The 17,848-nt window shown below is 50.3% G+C and overlaps 1 protein-coding gene across 6 annotated transcripts in view; it reads right to left on the bottom strand.

Annotated features, from left to right (window-relative positions):
- The window catches only part of Slc4a8 (solute carrier family 4 member 8), a 78,275-nt gene that overhangs the window by 8,996 nt on the left and 51,431 nt on the right, over positions 1-17,848 (bottom strand). For 3 of the 6 annotated variants that reach the window (NM_001414948.2, NM_199497.4, XM_087557601.1), the window contains 10 exon segments: positions 728-823; positions 2,096-2,187; positions 4,179-4,313; positions 5,322-5,495; positions 6,314-6,382; positions 8,490-8,741; positions 9,924-10,085; positions 12,958-13,071; positions 15,771-15,932; positions 16,632-16,737. In NM_001414948.2, the coding sequence (NP_001401877.1) occupies positions 728-823; positions 2,096-2,187; positions 4,179-4,313; positions 5,322-5,495; positions 6,314-6,382; positions 8,490-8,741; positions 9,924-10,085; positions 12,958-13,071; positions 15,771-15,932; positions 16,632-16,737 (1,362 nt within the window). 6 annotated transcript variants of the gene reach the window in all.

Raw genomic sequence — 17,848 nt, 5'->3', positions numbered from 1 at the left:
CTACGTGCAGAAATAAAAGCAGGGAGGGACCGCTTTCCTGGTCCCTGACCTGCTTGTTTTTAATAAAAACTGTTGTCTGTATCAAGACTTTGGATTTTTGCCTTCATTTATCTTATGATTTAAATGTAAGTGGTGTCTGGGCTCGAATCAGTAACTTATATACATTACATCCCTCAATGTAGGCACAGACACCTCCAATTTTCTTTGATAATCTGATTATAACTGACCTATGCTACTATTAAATTATATAGAGAAATTGCTTTGCAGAATAAGGAAACTGTCATGTTTAGCAAAATTCTCTTTTCGGGATCTCAGCTAAGTAGGTTAAAGTCTGGGCCAATGCTATCATATTGTTTATTAGTGTTAACGGTATTGATCCAGGCGTTTAGCAATTTCCCAGCTTGTGTTGTTGCAGTGACCAGGGACAATATTTAGATTCTGGAATGAGAAACTTCCTGCAAGTGGGAACTAAACGATAAAGCAAATTTACTCTCCAAAGTAACTACAGCCTCCCCTTGGGAGCGGAGGGAAGAGACAGCTCAGAACGTCCTGTCTCCAGACATTTGGAAACTTTTTATTTTTATTTGTCTTACTGTACGGTTAGCGACAGTTCTGTTATTTACGAGACAAATTCAGTCCTACAAGCAACACTCATTTTACCATCAACAGTGTCACCGTTTTCAAAAGACAGGGGAAAATGAAAGTCAGGAGCCAGAGCTCTCCTTACCTTTTTTCTTTCGTGTTTCCAGAATTTATGCTGAGAGCCTTCCAGACTGTGGTTTTAGGCATTTCATCTGATATATTAATCTCAGAAGGGTCACATCTGAAACCAAAGCTCAGACAGTGAGTGTCACTCTCACAAGGGAAGGGCACAGCCATGACACCACCCCGCCAGAGGGAGAGAGGCTCTGTCTGCCGCCAGGAGGAGCCCAGCTCCAAGGGGGCGAGGTAGCCAGTGAACAGTGCTAGCGCTGTGGGCTGGCGGATGCCCCAGGTCGCCACGAGCTTCCCAGGGATACTGGGGCCAATACTGCTGTGTGCGGGTCCTCTTTTACAATCTGTTATATAAGCGAATTTCTTCCATTTAGAGTTTACAAAATATTAACACTCATAGCAGAAGAGATTGACCATAATCCTTATTTTGAAGGTTTAAAGCCAAAGTTTTCAGGGCTAAGTGCCCATCAAAAGTCAAACAGCAGCAGTGTCAAGACTCCAGTCAGGGTCCTTGTCCTGGAAAGCACCAGAGCCACCTGTGGGCCAGATGGTCTCCTGAAATGCAGAGAGGCAGCCCCCTCAGGAGACGGAGCTGAGCCTGCTCCTCTGCCAGAGACACCAAAGGTTCCATAGCGGCACACAGACAACTCCTCAGGGTCCACCGAAAAGACTTCCTGATTTACCCACAGTAACAATCGCATCCAGTCTTTAACTCATCAGCTAACTCCACAAGATGTCAGGCTCTCTCTAGCTCTCCTCACTTCTAGGCTTCTTCAGCCTGGGCATGTGGCCTCCCAGCAGACATGCAGGCCAGGACTGAACCACGGACAGGGGATTTGGACCCCGTGCTTTGTGTTGGGGAACAGCCTGGGTAGAGAAAGGGGCTTGCCTGGGCTTTGAGGTCAGCATCTCCTTGGCTCCCTGGATTAAAATGCTGTAACCCACATGGGAGTGACTTCCCTGCCTGTCCCCAGAGACAGGCCTGGGTGCAGGCATTCCGTGCCCACCAGGCTGAAAACTAGAAACGAACTTCTCGGGCTCTAGGACTTAGGAAAGTGGAAAGGAACAACTTGGAGTTGAGAAGGGAAGAGCTGCCGTCTGAATCCTGGTCTGTATTAGCAGTGCTGTAACCATGGCGCCTTGGCCAACGGTAACCGTAGGAAGTGGACGGGGACAGAGACAGACCCTGCTGGACACCCTGACATGGGACGAGCACTGGGGACACTGGCTGACTCCCAGGCCCGCAGAGCAGGCCACCCAGCAGGCATCAGCGCAGTGACATGGAAAGCTGTTTTCAAGGGGCGGTGCCCGGCCACACCGCTCCTTAGAGCTCCATGTCTCAGGACCCCGAGGCAAGCTCGCTGGTACCTGGGAGTTTTACCTGAAGCTGTTGTTCTTGCCAGGACTACTTAGCAACTTCCTGCTTTCCAGGGGGAACTTATCACCCCCAATATCCAACATCTTCTCAGCCTCCTGGAAGAAAGGGGGGACATCATCAAGTCCAAAGGAAACTCCTACTCCCCAAACTCAAAAAGGCAGAGCACGTGCCCAGAAACGAGTCGTGGCTAGGTCAGGTTGGCCTATACAAGGATTGCTAACAGCCCATAGCCAGCATCTCCGGGAGCCTGCCAGAGGCAGCCACTTCCGGTGGGCACACCTAAGATGCTGGCTCCCTGGCTCCCCACCTCCCGGACACCTGGTCTGTGTAACAGCAAGGCTTCCCTGTCCCTGTACCCGTCCCCATTGCTTCCCTCAGACAGCCTGGGCTGCCTTTTCTCTCTGCTCTGGCCCTCCTCAGAATGGCCATTCTGGTGGCTTCTTTATTGCACCCTGGCTTACAATTATATCCTTAGCAAGTAAGCCAAGAGTCATTTTTTACCACCAAGGAGGCAGGCACAGTTTTCGTTCTCACTCATATAATTAGGTCCTTCCATGGGATCGACGCCTCACAAGATGTGAGGCCATCAAATAACAGAATGGAACTGCACTGAGAAACAGTAAGAACGCAAATGTGAGGGCGCCCTTAGAACCAACGGCCAATTGCAGGAGCACAGGGGACACAAGAGCGTGTCAGTGTTGCCAAAAAGAGAAAGTTAGCCAGGACTACCTGACAAGGAGGAGGCCCTGTGGTCAAAGACTCAGTTTCTTAACACACACACACACACACACGCAGAGAGAGAGAGAGAGAGAGAGAGAGAGAGAGAGAGAGAGAGAGAGACAGAGACAGAGAGAGAGACAGAGAGAGACAGAGAGAGAGAGAGAGAGAGAGAGACAGAGAGAGAGAGAGAGAAACAGGGGAGTCTAGGGTGTGGCTGAAGTGCAGTGCTTCTGGAATGCGTGAGGACCTGACTCAAATTACCAGGACTCACATAGAAAGCCAAAAAGTCTCAGCCAGGGATGGTGACACCGTAGGCAGAAGGAACATAACTTATTCCTCTGCATATGCATTTAAAAATTTCAAGTTAAAAAAAAACTTACATTGTTAAATTCAAGACATTAGGAAATTTTATATTAAAATATAGTTGAAAAAGATGCCAGTGTCTACTGAGTGACAGGTTCCTTCCCGTCAGAGCAGGCAGTGAGAAAGAGAGAAAAGGAAGGAAGGAAGGGAGGGAGGGGGGAGGGATGGAGGGAGGGGGGGAGGGAGAAAGAGTCTATCATGGCCATGAAACCCCATGACCAGAAAGCAAGTTGGGGAGGAAAGGGTTTATTTGCCTTATGCTTCCATAGCACTGCTTATCACTGAAGGAAGTCAAGGCAGGAGCTTAAAGAGGACAGGAGCCTGGGGTCAGGAGCTGATACAGAGGCCATGGAGGGGTGCTGCTTACTGGCTTGCTCCTCAAGGCCTGCTCAGCCTGCTTCCTTGTAGAATCCAGCACTCACAATGAGGTGGGCCCTCCCACACTGATCACAAACCAGAAAATGCCTTACAGCTAGATCTCATGGTGGCATTTCCTCAACCCAGGCTTATTTCTCTCTGACAACTCTAGCTTTTATCAAGGTAACACAAAACCGGCCTGCACTGACAGAGCTGGAAGGCCGTTTGGGCAGCAGCTGCCTCAGGATGCGCCCTGCCCTTTCGTTTTTGGCCTGGTGTTTTTTCATCTTGCCACATGGCCTTTCTGTGCATGCTCAGGCCATGGGCTCACGGTCTACACGTCACGTCACGTCACGTCACGGTGTAGACAACAAGGTGCCAACTGCTGTGGGAGGCGAAGGACAGAAAGTCCCCAGCAAGCTGTGTTTGCACGGAGCTGGTCACAGCACCGTCTGCAACAGGTGCACAGCCAAATCTCTCAGACATGATGGGTTTTATAAACTCAAGTCAGACCTTCTCGAAGAAAAGCAGGCCTCAGTGCAACCCTCAGGATCCCAGACATGCCACCTCCCCACGTGGCCCGCCCTGCCTCTCTGCTCTGTAAGGAGGCCCTGATCTCTATGGCCGGAGCGGGGCCGGGCTCTACCTCCTCCTCCTCCTTCTTCTTCGCATCATCCAGCTTCTTCTTTTTGCTCTCAGGCATGAGGTCGTCCAGCCAGCTCAGCTCACGCTTGGAGAAGCAGAGGTCCATGACCTTCCTCACGAAGACCAAGGCCAGGACCTGAGGAGGAGAAGGAAGCAGGTTGAAGGGCGAGCCTCCCCCATGGGACAGAAAGCAAAGTGATTTTCGGAGCAGCCTGGGACATTCCGAGCAAAACCTGGCTCGTGAGGATCCCAGCAGTAGCCACTTACCGGGCGTCGCTCATTCACACTGGACGCCGAGGCTTTCGCCATATCTTATCCGTGTTTTGTTCCCATGCATCTTTTAAAACATGTTTTATTTCATATGTATGTATGCATATGCACTGCGTGTATGCCTGGTGCCTATGGAGGTCAGAGATGGCATCGGGTCCCAGGGAGCTGACATTTAGTTGATAACATAAATGAGCAGAGTATCCATTTTTCAGGGGCTGGAGAGGTGGCTCAGTGGTAACACTCTTCCAGAGGTCCTGAGTTCAAATCCCAGCAACCACATGGTAGCTCACAACCATCTGTAATGGGATCCGATGCCCTCTTCTGGTGTGTCTGAGGACAGTGTACTCATATACATTAAATAAACAAATCTCTAAAAGAAAAAGAACATCCATTTTTCAAACTTAAGGAAATTCTGACACACGAGACAATGTGGCAACAGGAGTGACCCCGGATAACAGGAGCCACAGAGAAGACAGAACTGTGGCTGCCTATGGGTGTGTGAGAGGGGAGAAAGGGGGGAGGGTGCACTTCAAAGAGTCTGGAGTTTGTTTTGGGTGACAAAGGTCTAGAAATGGATGGTGCTGGTGGTCCCCCAACAATGTTCTTACCCCACTGACCCATACCTTTAAAAATGGTGAACGCAGCAAACTTTACGCTGTACATAGTCTACCACATCGTCAAAATAGCATTAATAATTATGGACATAATCCACACTCAGCCAGGCTGCACACCTTTAATCTCAGCACTCAGGAGGCAGAGGCATCCATTTCTGTGAGTCTGAGGCCAGCCTGGTTTACACAGCAAGTTCCAGGGCTGCCAGGGCTCCACGGGGAAAGCCTGTCTCGGGGTAGGGGAAGGGGAAGCCAGACCTTACCATCATTGGGAAAACAATGGCAGCCGGTGACGCCTTAATGACCCAGAGCAGGACGAGGCAGGTGAGCTGGACCAGCGTGAAGAGGTGCACTTTGCGCAGTGGCACGTGCCGCAGGTAGATGAAGTCTGGCTGGTGTTTTGCAGGCATCCCAAAAAGCTTCAGACGGTCAAAGAACTGCAAGGAAGGGCTAGCATTGGTGTCTGGGCGGTCTGGGGCTGGACGCCTCCTTAAGCCCAGACACAGCATTACACCACCTGCTCAACAGGACTGTTCTACTGGAGAGAGAGGGAAACCGAGTCGCCGAGACAGCAGGCAGCTTGGTCAGGTCAGTGAGCGGAAGTCAGAAGGCTCGGTGAAACCTCCTTTTCTAACTAACCCCAGGTGCCAACCGCTTTCTCCTCTCCTACACTGCAGCAGCCGCAGAGGTCAAGCTCCTAGGGCAGGGCCCCCAAGCTAAGTCCATCTCTGTGCTTACTATCCTGGGACTTACATAAAGGTGGAAGGAGAAACACACACACACACACACACACACACGCACAAGAACACACCACCACCACACTACGGCATGCGTGTGGAGGGCAAAGGACTACTTGTTTTCTTCTACCACAGGCTCCCAGGACAGAACCCAGGGTTGGACTTGGCCGTAAGCTCCTTTCCTGCAGAGCCGTCTCAATGACCCCAGTTTACGCCTCTGGTTACTGACTGAGGTTTCAGCTTCAGGTCTATAGGAATTTGGCAAAGCATCCTAGCTTAATATCAAATAACCATGGATTAAAAGTGACTGGAATTATGACGTCAAGCCAACCATTCTGAAAGTCAACGCTCTCGTTCCGACATGACCATATTTTGCACCTCATATCTGAAGACATTCCTTGGCCAAATGATAAGACGGGGAACTAATTTCTCAGAACTGGTTGTGCCTCCCTGGGCGTGTTGGTCTCTGGTCAGGACAAGTGAGCCCTGAGGAAGAGACATGGCTGAACCACACATACCTGGATTCCTTGTAGAGAAGAGACTCCCATGTAGAGGAAAACTCCGTAGAGCACTGGCATTGGGATAAACTGCAGAGAAAGACTCAAGGTAAGATTTAAATTAGGGCTGTAAAGTCTATGTCCACGTGTGTGTGCACAGAACCACGAGCGTGCACATGACCGGGAATGTGTGCATGTGCGTGCACACGTGGCCACAGGTGTATGGATGTGTGTGTGTGTGTGTGTGCACAGGTGGGTAGGATCCCATGCTGTGGCAATCCCAGCAGCACTGAAGTCTAGCAGTATTGACACAGGGTCTTGCTTAGAACTCACTATGTAGGCTAGACTTGTCCTGAACTCATGGACACCTGCCCATCTCTGCATCCTGAGTGCTGGGACTAAAGGTGTACACCACTACGTCCCATCTATATAAATGTTTAATTCCAAAAATGAAACAAAGCCACAGTCTCATAAACACGGTCTTTGTTTCTGCTGCCTCTCCTTCAGTTATCTTGGAAAACCCCATGCTCTGGTAACATCGAAGTCATTTTGTTCTGAAATGAAGTTACTGAAATAAGGTAAGTCATAGGCCTTATGTCTCCTCCCTAGATTATGAGTAGACAGATGGGGACACACATACACTCACACCCATCTGTGCATGTACACGCACACACACACATGCACACACGTGCACATAGACTTCACAGACATAATTTAAATCTTTCTATAATTATCGCATCCTTTGGAGCTTTGTGCATTTTGACACAGACTAAAAATAATTCCTGCTTTCTGACCTGAGACTTGAGGGCAGTGGAGAGGAAGTGAGTTGGGAACATGTTGTTATGCTGCGCTTTTTAAAGTGTCCATAGGCGTGTGAACATGGCTTCGCTGTCACATGTGTTCACCTTAGAGAAAATCTTCATGCAAGTGTGAGCGTGAGAAACAGGCCTCCAAAGCCAGTCTAGAGGGTCCCGGCTCAAGACTGAACTCGGTTTCTGTTGTTTGTTCCCCTGGCTGGCCTCGAACTCGGTGTGTACACAAAGAAGGTCCTGAGGATGGCCTTGAACTTCTGCTCTTCCTACCTCCATCCACGTGCGCCACCTGCCTGGCTGCCACAGTTCTGAGGAGCCCACCCAGAGCCTGGTGCTGTTCCACAAGCCTAGCCCCTCACACGCTCTCATCCTGGGCTAAAGGACAACATCCTTTCTCTCAGAGTTAGAAAGGCCACACTGGACTATGTTGCCCCGACTCTAGGTAGCTGGACATTTCTGTTTGGTGACAGGTGTGCAGCACTGTTGGACAGTGTGCTGCTGAGTGAGTCTTCATGACCAATGTGACCCAACTTAGGAGTCCCCTGAAAAGAGGAAACTTCAGCTGAGGACTGTCTGGGGAACACTGCCTTGATTAATGTGGGAGGGCCAGTGCCCTGGGCAGCACCCCTGCTAGGCAGGTGGCCCTGCATTGTAGAACAAAGTTATCTGAGCAGGTGGAGTTGAGAGCAGGTACCTGGTGAGGCCCCACCCGCTCGAGCCCCACCCCCCCCTGACTTTCCTTCAGGATTGACTGTTTCCTGAAAGTACAAGGTAAAGTAACCCTTTCCTCCCCAGGTTGCTTTTGGTCATGATCCTTACCACACAACCGAAACCAAACAGGAACAATATTTATGATCCTAGCAACCAAAACTTAGAGACAGTATGACTGTTGCAGGTTCAAAGCCAGCCTAGTCACGTAGTGTTTTTTTGTTTTTTTTTTTTTTTTTTGGTTTTTTTTTTTTTTTTTTTTTTTTTTCGGAGCTGGGGACCGAACCCAGGGCCTTGCGCTTCCTAGGCAATCGCTCTACCACTGAGCTAAATCCCCAGCCCCTCACATAGTGATTTTTACACCAGCCAGAACTGCATAAGAACTTCTCAAAAACAACCTCAGGGTAAGAAGGGGCGGGGCAGAGCTCAGCCCTGCACTGCCTGCTTTGCATGTTGAAGGCTCAGCCTTCCAGCATAAAGGGAGCTATCCAGAGAAAGGAAAATGGCGGCGGACCTTTGGATCACTTATCACATTCTATTACTATCATGTCCATTTCTTAAGCACACTTAACTGTCCACAAGAACAACTTCTTCCAGGGCATGCCTCTGTGTGTGTATATACACTGGCCACTGCATTCCCCGCACAGAGGCCGTCCGCGTTGCTAGTGAAGGAATACCTTTAAGACCGCTGTCATGAAGACGGAGCAGCCCATCAGCACAAAGATCATGAGGCCCGTGACTCTCTGTTCTCGGATGCCCAGAAACTTAGGCTGCTCCCCCGGAGCAGAGCATTCAGATTCCAGCTTGAGGCTATTCACATGAGTAATGGACAGCACGGTCGCAGCCACGAACCAAGGCAGGCCCATGAGGGAGCAGACCCCCAGCATGATGGCCACCACGAGCAGGTCCAGATGGTAGCCACAGCCTTTCTGTGGGGAGACAGTAACCTTCAGTGAGTTGGCTGTGGTAGGCCACATAACACTAAGCTAAGGGCTTCAGGCTCACAGCTGTGGGGGTATGAGGAGGAGGGTGTCCAGAGAATTCTTACGACCTTCCCAGGTAGGAGGCAACAGAGGAAAAACTGATATTTTAGCTTGCTCTGTATATGCCAATATCTAGTCTCTATCCAGTTGCCTCCAGCTTGCTGTGCATGAATCTCAAACGCTCCTGATCAGCCTTCTCTGGAAGAAAACCAGAAGGGAGCCACACCTTGACCATTCTAGATAGCTAGAGAAATGTTTCTGTTGAGTCCCTGAACACCACTGCTCATCCCTGCCACAGAGATGAAGGCACGTGGCACCTAACACACACAGTCTGGGTAATCCGTGAGCTCAGGATCCTAACACAGTCTGAGTAATCTGTGAGCTCAGGATCCTAACACAGTCTGAGTAATCTGTGAGCTCAGGATCCTAACTCACACAGTCTGGGTAATCCGTGAGCTCAGGATCCTCACACAGTCTGAGTAATCTGTGAGCTCAGGATCCTAACTCACACAGTCTGGGTAATCTGTGAGCTCAGGATCCTAACACAGTCTGGGTAATCTGTGAGCTCAGGATCCTAACACAGTCTGGATAATCCGTGAGCTCAGGATCCTAACACAGTCTGGGTAATCTGTGAGCTCAGGATCCTAACACAGTCTGAGTAATCTGTGAGCTCAGGATCCTAACTCACACAGTCTGGGTAATCTGTGAGCTCAGGATCCTAACTCACACAGTCTGGGTAATCCGTAAGCTCGTGTAAGCTTGGGGTGAGGTTTTGAAGCCTCATGATAAACCCAGAGGGGAGAATTCCCGCCTCTGGGAAACAGGCTCACAGCTCTGAGCCAAGCCCCGGGAGGAAAGGCTGTAGAGTTGTTGATTCAGAAGCACAGCTATTTAGGGATCAGCAGAGCCTCTGCCCACCACTGCTGTAATGGCGTGCTTGCTTGAGAGGAGAGCAATGGCGTGCAAGCTCCTTCTGCATCTCAGCACCATGCTCCACTCCAGTCTCCCCTCCAGCCAACCTCTGTTATTTATGAGGGAGCAATGGAAAGCCCTTCTGAGACGGCCTTCTCTACAGCTCCTGGTACACATGGCTTGTCCCAGCCTCCCGGGGTCGGAGCCCCTGGTCACCTTGAGCTTGTGCTCCTTCCGGTTAATGATGACGGCGGTGATCTGCTGGTCCATGAATATCAAGATGGTGCACAGGAGAGCTGGGATAATCGCGGCTATCACGGTCCACCAGGGATTGGGGCCGATGGGACTAATGAACCATCCTCGATCATCCCTCGTTGGCTGGGAGAGAAAACAAGCGTGGTTTCTGTATCTTAACTCTGAAGAGGAGCGCAAACCAAACCACACTGAACATTATTCCACGTGTCTCTTTGTTCTCCTTTGAAGGAGAAAGACTTTAGAAAAACAAAACAAAGTATGAACTATAGCAGCCCCTAAGGAAGTCCCTGGACCTTTTTTCCAGATCTCCTTTGGCCATCAGTCCTTACTAATCAGCTTCCTGCGGACTTCGCATTAATCCTCACTGCCTTCTGTTTATTCCCCAAGAACAGAGAAAGCAACTTCATCTCGACCTCACCACAAGTACAGCATAATTAGCAACTTATCTGTTATTTAAAAATTGCCTTCTGGGGGTTGGGGATTTAGCTCAGTGGTAGAGCGCTTGCCTAGCAAGCGCAAGGCCCTGGGTTCGGTCCCCAGCTCCGAAAAAAAGAACAACAACAAAAAATTGCCTTCTGAAGACTAAATAATACAGCTAACCCTCGCCCCTCCTCTCCGCAAGCCATGGACTCTCCGTCTGAAGTACAGAAGAAAGACAGACTCATAGTTCTTGGGCTGAGAGTAGATTGTCCCATGAGCTCCTCTCATCAGTGGTGAAACAGAAGCCCAGGAACTGAAGATGTCAGGAGGCCCAAAGCTTAGGGAACTGATCTAGGACCATCTTTCTTCAATGACTTTATAAGTCATTTGCTCAAACTCTTGACCCCTCCCTCGGTGCACTCTGGAGAAAACACTCGGTGCTGGAGGATAAAAGTATTATCACCCAGAATGACCGGAAAACTCAGCAAACAAAGGAAAGCTTGCTACATCTTGTTGATACTTAGTTACAATACTTGGTTTCAAATGATACTGGCATGTCCTGGCTTTTGAATGGGTTGAATACATTTTAAAAGCTTTAGAACTTATGCTTCTGTAGTAAGAGTATTACAGGTAGTAGTTATGTTCTCAGACCAACACAAAACGTACTAAACCATTAACAATGTTATAAGTAGTCATAGCCAAGCCCATGAACTACAGACAAAAGATTCTTGTGGAGACACCTCTGTTAGACACATACAGATGTTGTCACTGTTCTCCAAACACTACAGGGTACAACAGACACCATCTACGTTGCTGTAGGTATTATAAACAGTCTGGACATGGTTTAAAGCACAGAGGAGGGGCTTGCAAACAGCCTGCATGCAAATACGACTTTTCCTTTCTAGGGTGGAGAATCGGAACCCTGGGTCAGGGAGCTACCCACTGTGGCTACGGAGACTGGCTGAGGGAACTGCAAACTGGCTGCTTCCCGAGAAAGACAGGAGACAGCTCCCTCTGCTTCAGGAGCCACATTTTCTTTAACCTCCTCCTGTTTCTCAGTCTTGTCTCTCCCTGCCTCCCAGAAGTCCCAGAAATCAACTCACATCTCAAGCTCACCACACATCACAGGACTTCCCCAAGAACCCAATGCTCAAAACTCACCTATTTCCTTTGTCCTGCAGTTAGCCAGGTATGGTGTTCATTGACACAGGGCTAGACACGGGGCTCTGAGCTGTTATGTGGATGGTGTTTCTTAACCCATTCCGCATTTTAATAAGTTCAACAGAATTAAACAGACAAAATAGAAAAAAATATACTAATAGTTTGTGTAATCGCTGTGAAGATGGTGAGAAAGACGGTAAAGTGCCTCACTGTGGAGAAGCCCTGGCTGGCCCAGAACCTGCTCTGTAGACCAGGCTGGCATCAGGTTCACAAAGATCTGCCTGCCCCTGCCTCCTGTGTGTTGGGTCTAAAGGTGTGCGCCATGGAGCGTCAAGGACTGCCTCTACCACTCTCTGTCTTCCTGCCACCCTGAACTCTTCCTGTAGCTGGTCTTTTCTGCTTTGCAGGTTCCTCTCTTTCCCCACCCTTTATCCCCCCAGTTTCACCCCTAACACTAGAGAGGAAAGGAACAAGGACAGAGGGGAGAGCGTGGGGGGGAGCAAGGGGGGGGGGAGATCCTGGGCCTCATCCCTTTCTTTTTGTTTCTTCTTTCACCACGGCTACTAACAAACCTCAACCAACCGTCCCTAAATGACCAACCACCACTCACTGGCCTCTTGGGGCTCTCAAAATTATGTACAATTTGAGAAGTTCCCAGAATTCCAAACATCACACAATCACAGAAACTGTCGGCAGCTGGCAAAACCATGCTTCTGCTAGCTCACAAGGTAAATCACGTCAGCTGCTGCGGACAGTCCGAAGCAGCCCCGCATCCCGCACTTGGGGCTCAAAACAAAAGCACACTCTTAGGATTGTTTCTGCGTTTTTTAAAAGAAACCGAAATTCCAGAATTCTCAAAAATGTCCATACACCGTCACCTTCTGGTGTCTTCTGAGGCGGTTGGGCGGGCCCAGGCTTTCTGGCCTCTCCACCCAGTGAGGGTCTGTGGGACTGAGCTCACTTTCCAGCCTCATGGAACGCTCGCTCGCTCACTTGCTCGCTCACACTGGATTAGACTGGGATCCCAGGGATTCATCAGTATTTCAGTTTGTATGTAAGATTTTTAACTGCTGTGGATTACCAAGAATCTGACAAGCAAACACAAAACAGTGTTGAAGAAATCTCCTGGTGATTCAGGAGCAGTCGTAGGCCCCCAACAAGACCTTCCGAGGTCTGAGATCATTTCTACACCTTCCCAGTCCCTAAAGCCACAGCTCTGCGCAGCTGGTATCAGCCGGGCTCCCTCCGTGGAAGCCTCTCCATGCCAGCACAGCCTTAAGTCACTTTCCATTCTCCTAAGACTTAGTAGGACAACTTTTCCTGGTAACAAACGTTACATTTTGCTTACTGAGCCTCTGAGGGCAACTCGAGATCAGTGCGCACTCAGGCGCGAAGCTCCCCGAGGTCCACTTACCTTGAACACGCTGGGGACCTGAAGCTTGGGCGAGGGGACGCCAATCAGAAAGTCTAGGATCACCATAGTAAAGATGGTGAGGAACACAGCGAAGTCACTCACCGTGGAGCGAACCTGGCGCAGCAAACAACCAGAGCGGTTAAACACGGCACAGGACGTTAGCTCCCGAAATAACACGAAAATATTCAAACAGGACTGTTTTAGTCTACTCAGTGTAGTGCCCACGACACGGGAAGCAGAACCTCTGAGAGTGCAGTTTGGGATATGCAGGCCCAGGTTCAGACCTCTGGGTCCAGCCAAGGTTTACTGTGCTGGCCCAGACCTCTGCAGCCTCCTCCTGCAGTTCCAGTCCTCCCACACCCAGCATCCACATGTGCCTCAGCTGACACTCAGAAGATGTCCAGAACCTGAGCGTGTTTCCACACTCGGCAAGTCACTGGCCTCTCTCACCGGGTCAACCACTTCACCCTTGCCTCCACTGCTCCTGAAACCACCTTCTAGAGTAACAGTCAGAGGTGAAGGGGAGGGGATCAGGGAGGAGCCCTGTGATGGGGACAGGGAGGGGGTATGGGATATAAATACATGAATAAATTAAAAACAAAAACCCTAGGTGAATCAAACCTTCCTCTACCAACCCCTTGCCCCTCCCCCCAGAGGTCTCCCTGTTCAAAACCCAAAGCTCTCCTCCCTGTGAGGTCCTCCAAGCTTACAGCAGCCCGCTGGTCACTGCTCCAGACACACAGGCGTCCTCCCCCTGGCTGCCCTCCCCCTGGCAGCCCTCCCCCTGGCTGCCCTCCCCCTGGCAGCCCTCCCCCTGGCAGCCCTCCCCCTGGCAGCCCTTTGTGAAGCCAGCCCTGCTCGCTCCCACCAGTCTCCACACCTGCCAGGAAACCCCTGGGACCAGTCTCTCCGTCCTGAGAACGGAATCCCAAGGGGGCACCATGACACCCAGACTTTTTACCTGGGTTCATTTTGCAAGTCAAGCACTTTACTGATGAAACAAGTTATATCCTAGAGAGCGGATACGGTTTTGCTTAATTTCAAGCTTCACCTTTAAGCCTTGCTGTAGGTTATATCCGAGGAGCACAGTAACTCAGCAAAGCACAGACTCACTCTGCCTTAGAGAAGACCTTTGCAGAGTCTTCTGTGTCCTTTCCCTGCGTGGCCCTGTACAAGACACTCACCAATTTTGTTTCACTGTGGCTTGTCTGGAAATCCTTTTCGGTGGTGTAGTCAGACTCCTCTGTGTTGGGCAGAGTCTCCCCAGCACTGCTGACACCCCATTATGGACTTAAAACCCACCACTGCCTCCGTCCTGTACTTCTTCCCTGCTTCAGTTTTTCAATAGTGTTTATTCTCTCTCTCTCTCTCTCTCTCTCTCTCTCTCTCTCTCTCTCTCTGTGTGTGTGTGGTGTGTGGTATATGTGTGCGTGTGTATGAGGGTGGTGTGTGTACTTTTATGTTTGTGTGTGTGGTGTGCATGTGTGTGAGAGTACATGCATGAGAGCACGTGTGTATTCCTACCCGTTTTAGGGCCTATCCCAAGAGGCCTGTCCCATGTTAGAGCTTAGGGTGCTTTGATAAAAGACAGAGGGACTGACACCTGCCGTAACCCCAGCTTCCCACAGACGGCAATACACACACGTGTGCACGCGTGCAGCATCGCTTTGCTATGATGCCTAAGGTTTGCAGCACATTCTCCATGACTCGATCATCCTTGACTGCCCCATGTATGCCCTGAAGCTCCATACAATATAACCCTGAGCATTCTAGTCCCACACGGTCCCTCCTTCTCTGCTTTCAATTCCAACAGCACTGATCCCCAGGCACATGGTACCAACTGTCTGTCCCTGTAGTTTCCCTTCATATCTACTGGAAGATTTTTTTAAATTGGTTTTTAAGTATTTATTTACTTACTCTGTACATGTGCACACACCATGACACACACTGAGACAGGATAACTTGAGGAGGTTGTTCTCTCTCCACCATGTGGGTCCCAGGGACCAAACTCCGGTCGTTAGGATTGGCAGCAAGCACCTTCACCCACTGAGCCCTCTCACTGGCCCTGCTGAGATCTCTGTGTTCCTCACAGCACTTGTCCAGGCTTGGGCAACTAGCCAGCATCTGGCGGCTACTTGGTAACTATTTGTCCCGCTAGAACACAGATTGTAAGCTTAGCTAATATTGCTCAACTGCTCTGCAGGTCACAGAGGCCTAAGATGGGTTCTAATCCACAGAGCCCCCGCCTGCACCTTCGTGCACTCTGATATTTGCAGGTTGCTGGGTGAGAAACCTCACAGAAGCAATGGCCACACAGATGCTCAAACTCAGGCTCTAATCCTGCTCTGCCTGAATAGGCCTTTGCTCTCCACAGAAATGATGTATCTCGAGGCTTCAGGTGGTGAGGGAGGGAATCCAAGCCACAGGCAGGCTGGCTGCTGCAGCCCGTGCAGCCAGGGAGTTCATAAACTGTGGTAGGAACCATGGGTAAGGAGGGGTTTTCGAGTCCTTTGGAGCGTGAGGATCATCTCTCTCCAACCGACTGTTTTCAGCATGCCTGCTCTGGCCTTACATCCCAAGTGTCTGGGAATCCGAGGCATGAAACTTGGCACCATTCTGGAGAGGAGACCTCACCTCTGGAGATCTTTCCAGAGCCTTGACTTAAAAGGTTTAAAGCCCCCTCCTACTCCCATACCACAGAGCTGTGAACGAGGCTGCTGGAAAAGCCGGCCACCGTGAAGCTCCTCATCGGGCCAGCTGGGGCAGCAGCATGGGGCAGGGAAAGGACTCTGATGTGTAGGCATGCTACCTACCCTCGTTGGGAAGTAGCGGCTCGTCTTAAACGTCTTCAAGGTGCTTGAGACGATGAAGGTAGCGAAGAACAGAATACAGGACCAGAAGAGCACGTCAGGCGTGTAGGGCCCATGGTGACCACAGGCCGATCCTATGAACTCCCCGTGCATCTCCTGGCATTCCTGGAGCAACAAGCACTCTGGGTGACAACAGCTGGGGACACAACAACCAGCTGCTGCCTTCACCATGCACAGCCATCCCATGGGTACTGGGGAGCAGGGTCCCCACATTATCCACTTGACCACCACGCAGGCTGCGGCCCTCGCTAGCGGGTCCCTGTCAAGACTGTGTGGCTCTGACCAAGGCACTTGGACATGAAGCTAGAACTGCCTGGGACAGACATTTCTCCCTAGGCTTGGGGAAGGACTTAGAAGTCACTATCATCTTTATTAGAACCTTGAAACTTGAACATTCAGGCTTTGGATATTTGATAGAAATGTGCATCAGATAATTGCTCCAATAAGGATGCTTTGGTGATCAATAAATAAAATGTAGCAATTTTAGCATGAAAACAGCAAGGAAATCTGTAAGTCTATCAATACCATTTAGCAGAGTTGACCAGTAACAGGCCCACACATGGTTACCGGTTATATGGTCAGAATAGCCCATTTTTAGATCTCAGACAACCTCACAGTATAGCCCTGGGTGTCCTCAAATTTACAATGTTGCTAACCTTGGTCTCCCAAGCGCTAGGGTTACAGGTGACACTACATCCGCTTAAGCTTAAAGGCCAGGGCCCAGCACAGTGCTGCTCAACCTGCATCTAAAGTCCTTCCTAGACCAGGGCGGTCACCACAGCCTCCAGTCATGCCCAGACTTACGCTGACAGTCAGGTTTGCCCAGTTCACGTCTGCAGTCGGGATGCTGTGCTCCTTCCAGTACTGTAAGGTGTGGTTGTTGGGATTCTCGGGGAGCGCACACCTGCAGCTAGGGAAAGATGACAGCTCTGAGGGAAGCGGCCAGCTGGTTATGAAGTGCTCTTATCCACGACTAGGCTGGAGCCTAAGTGCTTTCCTTCTCGTAACTTCAGTTCTCAAAGGCGGGTCCTAAGGGCTGAGGTACAGACAGCACCTCAGCAGCACTGTCAATGGTGGCCATTCCCACTTCTGCTCCACCTGCCTTTTATAACAGAACTAGGTTTCAACTCTCGAGAGAGGGAAGCCTCAGACTACACTTAGTTTTTAAAGAATCCACACAGGGCTGGGAAGGTGGCTCGGTGTGCAAAGGGCTTGCTATACAGGCATGAGAACCCAAGTTTAAATCTCTGGCTGCCTAGGCATGCTGTGGACATCGGACATGGGTCACCACACCTTTGATGAGGAACAAGCTGGAGGCAGAGTTCTTGGAACCTCTCAGGTCAGCTCACTGGAACACAACAGTGTCAAACAAATGTGAGACTCTGTGCCAAACCAGAGGGTGGGCAGAGACCAATGCCTGAGGTCACCCCTGAGGGCACCCCCTGAGGTCATCCCCTGAGGTCACCCCCTGAGGCCACCCCTGAGGGCACCCCCTGAGGTCATCCCCTGAGGTCACCCCCTGAGGTCATCTCCTGAGGTCACCCCTTGAGGTCATCCTCTGACCTCTACAAATAAGTTGTGGCATGTACACACCCATTACCATGCACATATGCACACACACACACACACACACACACACACACACACACATTTATGCGCCCAAAACATCAATTCCGTTAAGATACACCCACCATTCTGGTCAGATCATGACATAGTCTATACATGTGTTGAAATATCACATTTGTACCCCATAAATGTCTTTGCCTACTACGTGCTAATTAAAAGTGAGCCCCGCATGCTGCGATGCACCTGACGTCTCAGCTGCTGGGGAGACAAAGGCAGAAGAAGCACTGTTTGAATTCAGGAGTTTGAAGCTTAAACAATGGACCCTGTCTCAAAGACGTCAAATAAAAAGGCTGCGATGACTCGGCTAAAAGTGTGCGTAGTGCAAGCATGAATGAGGCCTGTGTCCAGGCGCGCCCCAGAGCCACGTAAAAACGCCACTTGTGGTGAGGCCTACT

Source organism: Rattus norvegicus, chromosome 7, assembly GCF_021556685.1.
Source record: "Rattus norvegicus strain SHRSP/BbbUtx chromosome 7, alternate assembly SHRSP_T2T, whole genome shotgun sequence".
Lineage (NCBI taxonomy): Eukaryota > Metazoa > Chordata > Mammalia > Rodentia > Muridae > Rattus > Rattus norvegicus.
Note: the sequence above shows the minus strand (reverse complement) of the source record. Positions and strands in the feature narration are given on the sequence as shown.